The sequence below is a fragment of the Catharus ustulatus genome, chromosome W, assembly GCF_009819885.2.
Source record: "Catharus ustulatus isolate bCatUst1 chromosome W, bCatUst1.pri.v2, whole genome shotgun sequence".
Taxonomy (NCBI): domain Eukaryota; kingdom Metazoa; phylum Chordata; class Aves; order Passeriformes; family Turdidae; genus Catharus; species Catharus ustulatus.
In genome coordinates, this window is record NC_046261.2 from 5,034,250 (window position 1) to 5,043,805 (window position 9,556).

Consider the following 9,556-nt stretch of genomic DNA (forward strand, 5'->3'; position numbering starts at 1 on the left):
CAACAGAATCACCCACTTGCAGATCTCATATGCATTTGAACAGATGCTCAATTTGATTATTAGAGGCTAATCTATTTTCAGGGCTGGCTCTAGAAACATCACATCTATTGTTATTATGCTACATCAATAACAGCAACTTATTTTGACTGTTTAAGCAAAACAGACAATACTAGTCACACTAGTCTTGCAAATTTTTTTTATGCTAGCTGTAACTTTGTCCAGAAATCAAAGCAAATGGTGGACCCACAGGAGCAGTAGCAGTCTTACTTCACAGGAAGATTCAACTGCATATCTAATCTGTTAATATCAGCTCAAAGGGATACCAAGACAATACTTAAACTTTAAGACACCAATAGACAATGAAGATATTTTTGTGGAGAGTTAGGGACTGCGTGTGGAAGATATTGGGCTGTACGGTTAGAGAGGGCCCCTTTCCCTCTGCAGTTGAAGCTGGGTGCCCCCTGCTCGGCATCCGGTCGTGCCCAGCCGGACGCGAGCAGAAGGAAATGACGCTGACTGCCCCTGTAACCCTTTAATAAACGCCATTTGTTGTCCACCACATTGGTGTCCAGGAGCATATGGACCGAGTGGCCCAGGGGTAGGGTCACCATACCGTTTCTCGAGCCAGGTCGCCACGCCTGAGAAGGCAACAAATGGTGCCGAAACCCAGGACACGATTACCGCTCGGGGTTCGGGGATCGCCTGCACGAGTGAAGCGGTGGCTGCACAGCTGGCCTTGTGCAGCATGGGGAGATGTCCCCGGACCAGCGAGGAGCATGGACGCTATCGTGAAGGTCGTAAGTGAGATCCACACGCAGTGGGGTATTGATTGTAAGCTTAAGGATTTTATTCTCGCAGTGCCGAGACTGATAAAGATAGGGGCTATAGAAAGCCCGGTAGATATTCTCCATCCGGAGATATGGGAAAGATGTACTAGTGCCCTGGCTGAGGAAACCATGTCCTCAGGTTCAGGAAAAACCCTCAAATCATGGGGCAGAGTCATTCAGGCTCTACAAAAGGCTCGGCAAGAGCAAGAGACCTGGAAGGCTGCGCGAACTTGTTTATTAGCCATGCCGCGGTTGGGGATCGGGGCAGTGACACAAACCGCGGAGTAGTTTGAACCGGTTGAGTGCGCGGAGGCGCGAATGCCGGAACCCCCTCCGCGATCCCCGGGGCTGGACTCACCACCATCGGAGGGGGGGGACCGCGCGCGGGCGTTTTGGCAGGGGCTTGTGGAGGAGGGGCAGAATGCCACTATAATATCAGAGCCCGAAGCGGTTGATAAAAAGCCACCCCCACCATACGCGTTCGAAAATGGCGCTGGACCGCGTGAAGGAGGGTGGAGCGATGACATGGGAGGCGGAAATGCAGAAGGCTCGCAGAACGGCGCAAGCACGGGCGAGCAGGAAGGAGGGGTGGCCCCCGAGAAGGAGCTTAAGACCAACCAAAGTGCTCGTTTTAAATCATGTCCTTATAAGACAAGAACCTCCCCCAGCAGCAGGCGGGGCGTGCCTAGGGGGAAGGAGCGGCTCAATCCTAAGAGAAAGAGGGGCAGGGGCGGAGCCTGAGAAAAAGTCTCTGAAGCCCGGAAACACCCAGCCAGTCGACTTCCGGCTCCGAGTCGAACTCCAGCCAGGTGGTGTTCCCGACCCCAGCACAGCCTCTGCAGGGCGTATTGTCGGCAGAGAAAGAATGCATCTTTCTGCCCCAGGCCACCATGGAAGCCCCTGTCCACAGCTGCCCACGGCTGCCCACAGCAGCCCACAGCCGCCCACAGCCGCCCGGAGAGGGAGAGCCCCAAAGACGCCACTGTGAAAGAGCCCAGAAGCACCTTGGGAAGCCACCGGAACCAGGAAGTGAAAATCCCGGAGCTCTGAAAGCCTCTCTAGACCAGAAAACTCCTAGCTACGATTCTATGGCAAATGTTTCTTTGTATCAAAAGCCGAAAGTGGACCAATTTCAGAAGGCAACAGCACAGAAGGACATTCAAAACATCCAAGAAAAGAACACAAGCTATCCTGCTGATATTACGCAGCTAGAAGTAACTCCAGCTCCATCTGACCCAGTGTCCACGGAGACAGGAAAATTTCTCCCTGGGAAATAAACATTTAGACACTAACCTTTCATTAAGCTATAAAGGAGAAAAACACAAAGTTATAAAAAGAGAATGTTTGCAACCAAGTATCATTTCCAAACAGCCCCAGTCACACGAAAAGCCACCATCTCAAGGAAGGTGTGGGACTCAAACACCTACACAAATTGGAATGTAGAAAAAAGCCTTAAAAAATATCAACCAGTGAAAATAAAAACTAGAAAATTTAAAGACATTAATCCAAGCGGCATTTGCCCTCAGGAAAGTTCAACAACTGCTTTACCCATCTCAAAACTAAATGTGTCAAAGCCTATATATTTTGCAAACCTTACTAAGTTAATATTTGCCTTGTCAACTCGTTCTCTTGCAGTTGCTAAAAACATGTTTTATCAATGCAGTAAATACATGTTAATGTCTCTTAAGAATGTATTGAAGTTGGCACCACAATGTTTGATAATGTTGTTTGTATACATTGCACTAGCATTATATATTATTAGCCATCCAGTAAAACTTTAAGATGTTACTTTCTTTAACATTATAAGTTTAGTGAATCAAAATTATGTGAATTGGTTTAGTGGAAAATATTTCACAGTCAAATTAAACTCCCATAGTTTCCTACCACTTATTAAAATTGAGTAAAAGTTTAGCTTAAAAATATAATAGAAAAATATTTTGCCTAGTCTAATGTTTCAGCCCTGGCCAGGTTGAAATATTAGCTAAGCAAAAGAATGTTTACTATCAAAACCTTCTCAGTCTATTTCAATTGTGGCCAGGTTGGAACTGACTGACCAAGGGAGAAAATTGTAAAATTCAGATATTTCTGAGTTAGAATTGAAATCAACAGTAATTTCACGATTATAAGCTGCACTGAGTATAAGCCGCCCTTCCGGGTGTCAGTAACTTTTCATTCTTTGTCCATACATAAGCGGCACCTGATTATAAGCCACACATTACAATACAGAGTGTGATAAAAGGTATCTATTCTATCACCATCTATTGAGGGTGGAGACAGTGATCCTTATCTCTGCAGCAGATACTCTGCTAATGGGCCATCCATTGAAACCAGGCGGGGCATTGTTCTTTATCTTTTCACAACCCATCCTTCCTTCAGGGAGTAATTTTCTGCTAATGGCCCATTGAGTCCCACTGTGTGACTGATAAAATTACTTCATCCCATTGGGAGATGCTCCAGCCAGGGCGAAGAGCCCAACATTTCTTACCAAGATAAAAACAGAGGTTTTGGGACACTAAGGTAGCCCCTTTCTCCACTGGACTCCAGAGAAAAATCGGATTTCTCCACATCACCACTGGACCTTTAGAGAGAAACTGCACCTTCTACAGGAGCACTGCTTCAACTGAATCACATCTGTCACTGCAAGAGCACTGCAGCCACCATTTAATGGGACTGCTACCAACACCCTGCCTGCCTGACAGAGTGTCAGGTTGTACTCTGACTTTGTCAGGGCTTGGGGTTTGTTTCTTTGTAGCACTGTATTTCTATTTTAATTTCCCTAGAAAAGAACTGTTATTGCTAATTCCCATATTTTTGCCTGAAAGCCCCTTGATTTCAAAATTATAATAATTTGGAGGGAGGGGGTTTACATTCTCCATTTCAAAGAGAAGCTCCTGCCTTTCTCAGCAGACACCTGTCCTCCAAACTAAAACAGTAACTTTTCGTTCTTTGTCCATATATAAGCCGCACCTGATTATAAGCCGCACTTTGGGTTCGGACCAAAATTTTAGTCAAAATGGTGCGGTTTATAATCGTGAAATTACTGTAATTTGGACTGGTTGATTTAGCCTTGCAAAGAAGCTAAAACCTTTTCCTTTGAGATAAACATGAAGAATCTTATCTGGAGAAGATTCTCCCAAGTTATCATGTAAAAGGAAAATTATTGAACAATATGAAACACTAAAATTGAATTGTAAAATATCAGCAATTATGATCTTCACCAAACTAAGGTAATTCAAAATGCATGTTTTCCTCTGTTGTAATTTCAAAAACAAAAAAACTAAACAAAACAAAACAAAAATACGGGGGGGGAGAAAGGCAGGAAACTTGCCCAGAGACACTGGGCCACCCAAGCACTAGAGAAAGGCCCACGGGTTATAAGTAAAAATGAACTAGGGGAGTATGAACAAGGTTGGAGGCTAGTGCTCATGGGGCGAGGGTATGCAGTGTCCACTCAAATCCATCAAACCAGACCCTCAGAGTAAAACTAGTGAAAGTTGTGAGATTCTGTTTGCAGGACCAGATCATCAGACACCCCCGCAACCCGTACGCCCCACTACCTGAAAAGAGAGAGAGACCAACAAGCAACCCAGCATCGCCTGAGAAGCCCGCACCATCAAAATCAAAGCAGCAATGGTATCTCTGTATGATCTTGTTTCTAGGGCTAGTAGGCGGAGGACAGGCAGACACAAAGCATTACCCTCACCAGCCATTCAGGTGGGTTCTACGCCATCTCTCAGGTGAGAGGGTCATCAAAGAAATTGTTACAGCCGACACTCCATCTTTCGAGTTCAGGCTAAGAGACGTTTTTCCCTCGCATACAGGGTTCCCCGAATTTGGGGAGACGACATTATTTCAGACCTATTGGTGCCCTACTTCCAACCCAGGAAAAAGTTACTGTAATTACCCAGGGTATGGATATTGTGGATATTGGGGGTGTGAAACTATTGTGACAAGTAATAGATGGAAACCACAACAGCCCGATAAGTTCCTGCAAATTAAGTATACTCCCCACGGGTGTCACAAACCAAAATTTGATATGGATGGGTTTGTGATCTCGCCCCAAGGCAGGAGACAGCACACCTGCACAGGCTATATAATGACAATCCTGCAGCCGACCCATGATGGCTGGGCAACGGGCAAAGTGTGGACAGCGTTTGTTCATCTCTCTCGCCGCATCTGGGCGAACATACAAATTATCAGATTCCCACCTCCAATATCCCAATCAGTTGGACCCAATCTGGTTCTTGCAGTGGGTAGACCCAGGAAGGAGATCGCAGCTAACGGTGGTTCCAGCCACAAAACACAGATGCTAAAATCTACCTCCTCCCCATCCGATCTCTTAGCCAAACCAACCCTCTCCAATCCGTTCTTAAGCATGTTAAATGCTACCTTCTTATCGTTAAACCAATCCAACCCGAACCTCACAGAATCATGCTGGTTATGCTATGATGCACAACCCCCTTTTTACGAAGGTGTTGCCCTCGATCTCCCATTCATCTTTTCAAAGTCAGACAATCCACGCCAATGCAGATGGGACACCCCCCAGAGAGGCATTACCCTAAGTCAGGTTACGGGCCAAGGCAAATGCTTTGGCAATGCAACCTTGGCAAAGCGGATGGGCAATGTCTGCATGGAATTCGTCAAACTTAAAGGAGGGAAGTTCCAGTGGGTGATCCCAGCTGCATCGGGAATGTGGGTCTGCCAACAATCCGGAGTGAGTCCATGTGTGCTCCTTGACAAATTCGATAATTCTGCCGACTTTTGTGTCCAAGTTTTAATTGTCCCCAGAGTCCTGTATCGCCAGGAGGAAGTATATCGCTTGTTCGAGGAACCCGACCGGCTCCACAAGCGAGAAGTGATAACGGGCATCACTATCGCAATGCTCCTTGGTTTAGGAGCTACCGGCGCTGCCACAGGCGTCTCGGCCCTTGCAACACAACAACAAGGACTGGCCCAACTGCAAATGACTGTCGATGAGGACTTGCAGAGGATCGAGAAATCCATTTCTTCCCTAGAAAAATCCCTTTCCTCACTCTCAGAGGTCACCCCTCCAAAACAGACGAGGACTGGACCTTTTGTTCATGCAGCAAGGAGGCCTGTGTGCCGCCTTAAAAGAGGAATGCTGCTTTTATGCGGACCACACCGGAGTCATTAGAGACTCCATGGCCGAACTGAGAGACAGACTAAACCTAAGAAAAATGGACAGAGAAGCTCAACAGGGCTGGTTCGAGTCATGGTTCAACCGGTCCCCATGGCTCACCACCCTAGTTTCCACCCTAATAGGCCCACTCACTATAATCTTACTAACCCTAATCTTCGGGCCTTGCATATTAAACAAATTGGTGCTATTCGTTAAGAAGCGTTTAGAAACAGTTAAAATTATGATTGTCGAACGCCAACAATTGCTTTAAGGTGTGCCTGCTACTAACATGTTTACAATTTTATACTAATTTTACTAACCCATGAAATTTTATAACGTCTACATTTTATATGTTTTTTACTAATCATGAAGGAGGGGGGAAATGTGGAGAGTTAGGGACTGCGTGCGGAAGATATCGGGCTATACGGTTAGAGAGGGCCCCTTTCCCTCTGCAGTCGAAGCTGGGTGCCCCCTGCTCGGCATCCGGCCGTGCCCAGCCAGACGCGAGCAGAAGGAAATGACGCTGACTGCCCAAGTTATAAAAACCCCTGTAACCCTTTAATAAACGCCATTTGCTGTCCACCACATTGGTGTCCAGGAGCATATGGACCGAGTGGCCCGGGGGTAGGGCCGCCGTGCCGTTTCTCGAGCCAGGTCGGCCACGCCTGAGAAGGCAACATATTTTAAAGCAATAGGTTCTATTAATCACTCTTTTAAAATTAGTTTTTTCCATAAAAATTTATGGTTTTGTTAGCTTGTATAATTATTTCAGTTTTTAAGATGACCATCTACTAGGAAAACCTGATACTCCCACTGGGATTCACATTTGAAATTATGCTGTAAAGTTAAATATAATAGGAATTTGGATCTTAAATTAATTTATTTATAATTCCTGAAGTCCCCAATATTATTGCAATCAAATTGGTTTTCAGGTCAAATGTGATCCTTAAATCAGAATCAGCATATTATATAAAAAACAAAAATGGAACAACAAAGAATTTTAAAATTAGGTTACACACTAGCTAGATCACTCAGAGCTTAACTCATGTTTTGCAATTCCCTCCTGAAAACAAATGTTTTCTGCTTCATCAGCAACTAAAGATTTAAAACTCAATTTCAATACATTAATTGCACTCTTACATATGTAATCAATTTTTTGGTGAGGTTTGCAGTTACCAACTGCACAAAAACAAAAATCCAACATGATGTCAAGCTGCATACACTGAGTTTCAGAGAAATTGTATAGAAAATTAAGTAAGTTCTGAATATCCTTCAGGGACCTTCATCTTTTCAAGTATTTTAGCATAGCAATATCTATATCCTTCACAAATAGGGAAAACTGCCTTTATTGATATCTGTCTTATGCTTTGACCACACCTTTCCTAGAATTTGTAGCCTCTCAGTCTAAACAAATTAAGTCCTAGCAAATACTCCCATAGAAGGCCTCCAAAAACCTGAAATGCTGCAGGAAATAGTGATTCAGTAGGTGCCACTTTTTCTCTTGAAACAAAGCCACAATGAGATACTAATTTTCATAAAAACTTAGAACGAAGAACCTAACAATTAAGAAATATCAGACAGTACTGAAGCATGGCAGAAGCTGTGCTTTATTTGTAGTGAAAGTTTTGTACAGTCTAAAGATGTGGCTTTTCTAAAATTAAGAGATCATTGTCATAGCTTACTCTCTGTTTCTAAAGCAAATTTTAGATCAAGATAGTTATTGGCACTATAGCACCGTCACGTAGGTGACTGCATGTTTTCTACAGTTGTACTAGTTAGCCAGCGAGTCTCCTATTGCCAGACTGTCAGCTCAACAGGGCAACTCAGAATTACGAAACGAGCTATGTCCACCTCCCGGGCCGGCTCTCAGCATCGCAACAGGGGGGAGCCGTGGAGGAGATGACGCAGAAGGTTCCTTCACCACTCTCGATAGCCTGTTATCAGCGGCCCTGCAGAAGGCCAGCCAACCCCGATAATCACTCAACAGCACCAAGAACAGGTCGGATAAGCAGAAGTTGCTTTGTCATCGCGAAGGGCCCTCACCCTCCAGCGTGGAAGGTGGAAACCACAGACCAAGGCTCTTTCCCCTGGCTGCGCTCCCCACTCACCGCCCTCAAGCCCTCACCTGCTGGATGCTACTGGTCTCGGGCACAGCGAACTCTTCCTTCTCCTTGGGAGTCTTCACCGTGATTTTGATGATTCGCGGCTGGGCAGCAGGGAAGCCCCGAGCGGAAGACTCAGAGGAACTGTGGGCCCCCGCGGAACTCTCCGCACTCTCCGACATGGCAGGTAGGGTCCGACTCGCTCCAACTGCAAGGTTCCAGGCGAGTCTTCCACGCCACGGTCTCACCCTCAAAGCGGCAGACAGAAACAAACCAACTGACCCACAGCGCACACTGATGACGCCCCGAATCGAGTAAGTTAGTAGAAAGGAGGAGCTGTTTCCCTGGTTGAGCCCGCTTCCGGTGCGCTTGCGCGCTAGGGGAGGTTGTTTAAAGATTTAAAATCTGAAAAAGAGACAGTGACAACTAGTTCCTTAAATTGCCATATGGAAGTTTTAAATTTATTTTTTATATAGTCGGGTGACTTCAGTACTCTGAAAATCCAAATAAATACATTAAAAATGTTATAATGAGTTTAAGAATACGAAATTGTGATGTCCTACATATAATTACACTATTACTTGTATATAACATAATGCACAATGATATTGTATGGAGTAACAAAGCCATATCATGACCTGTATGACTTACATGCGTGAAAAACACGTTTAACTGTCCTGGTAAAATTTAAAAGGTTTAATAAAAAAGACAATAGGAGACACACATAAAGCAAAGGGCTAAAACGACCGGGTGCTTGGCAAGGTGCCAAGAGCACACGGTTGCTTCGGGAACGCCCCTTTAAATACACTTTACAATACATCAACCTGTTGCATATTCATAGCCCCTCATGTATAGTCCAACTTTTTCTGAGAACTATTTAGCATGGCCACTCCTTGGGTCTGCCTTTTTAGAGTATGCGTGTTTCTTGGCTTGTGGTTTTAATCCTCTTGTTATCATCTTTTAATTTGGGTGGTGGTCCCGGCCTTTTGCAGACGGTGAGTATTGATAATTGTCGTGTCAGCTGCATGGTTCCCATCACGCGTTCACGGGCTGTTATCTCAACTAGGCGGGTAGTTTAAGCATACTATCTCTAAAAAACTTATGTCTAACTTTTGCTATTAGAAGAAAAGAAAAAAACCCTATATTCATACAGAAAAACTATTTTAACATATATACATATAGCATTTATCCCAATATTTGCAAAAAACCAACAATATGTCATGCACTTAATAACACATATTAAAAAGAGGGAGAAAAATTTCATACAGCTTATGAACCTATGTAAAGAGAGATCATAAAATTACCTTTTGCTTCTAGGTTACTTGTTTACCATCAACTTAAGGGTAAAACTTATCTCAAAATCTTTTAAAACAGTGATTTTCCTATCCATCAGACAGTAAATTCCACATTCATATCCCTGTTTTAGTATCAAATATATGGATGGCTTTGAATTCTTGAGTCAAATGTCCTTTCTTCCTTGTCCTTTG

General features: G+C 44.4%; 1 protein-coding gene across 5 annotated transcripts in view; it reads right to left on the reverse strand.

Moving 5' to 3' along the window:
* LOC117005083 (ubiquilin-1-like) overlaps positions 1–8,453 on the reverse strand; it is a 95,312-nt gene extending 86,859 nt beyond the window's left edge. For 2 of the 5 annotated variants that reach the window (XM_033076336.2, XM_033076335.2), the window contains exon 1: positions 8,093–8,453. In XM_033076336.2, coding sequence (XP_032932227.1) covers positions 8,093–8,251 — 159 coding nt within the window. In that variant the 5' untranslated portion in view covers positions 8,252–8,453. The remainder of the gene's footprint in view (positions 1–8,092) is intronic. The other 3 variants (XM_033076334.2, XM_033076333.2, XM_033076332.2) reach the window with 3 other exon arrangements.
* Positions 8,454–9,556: the final 1,103 nt, after the last annotated feature.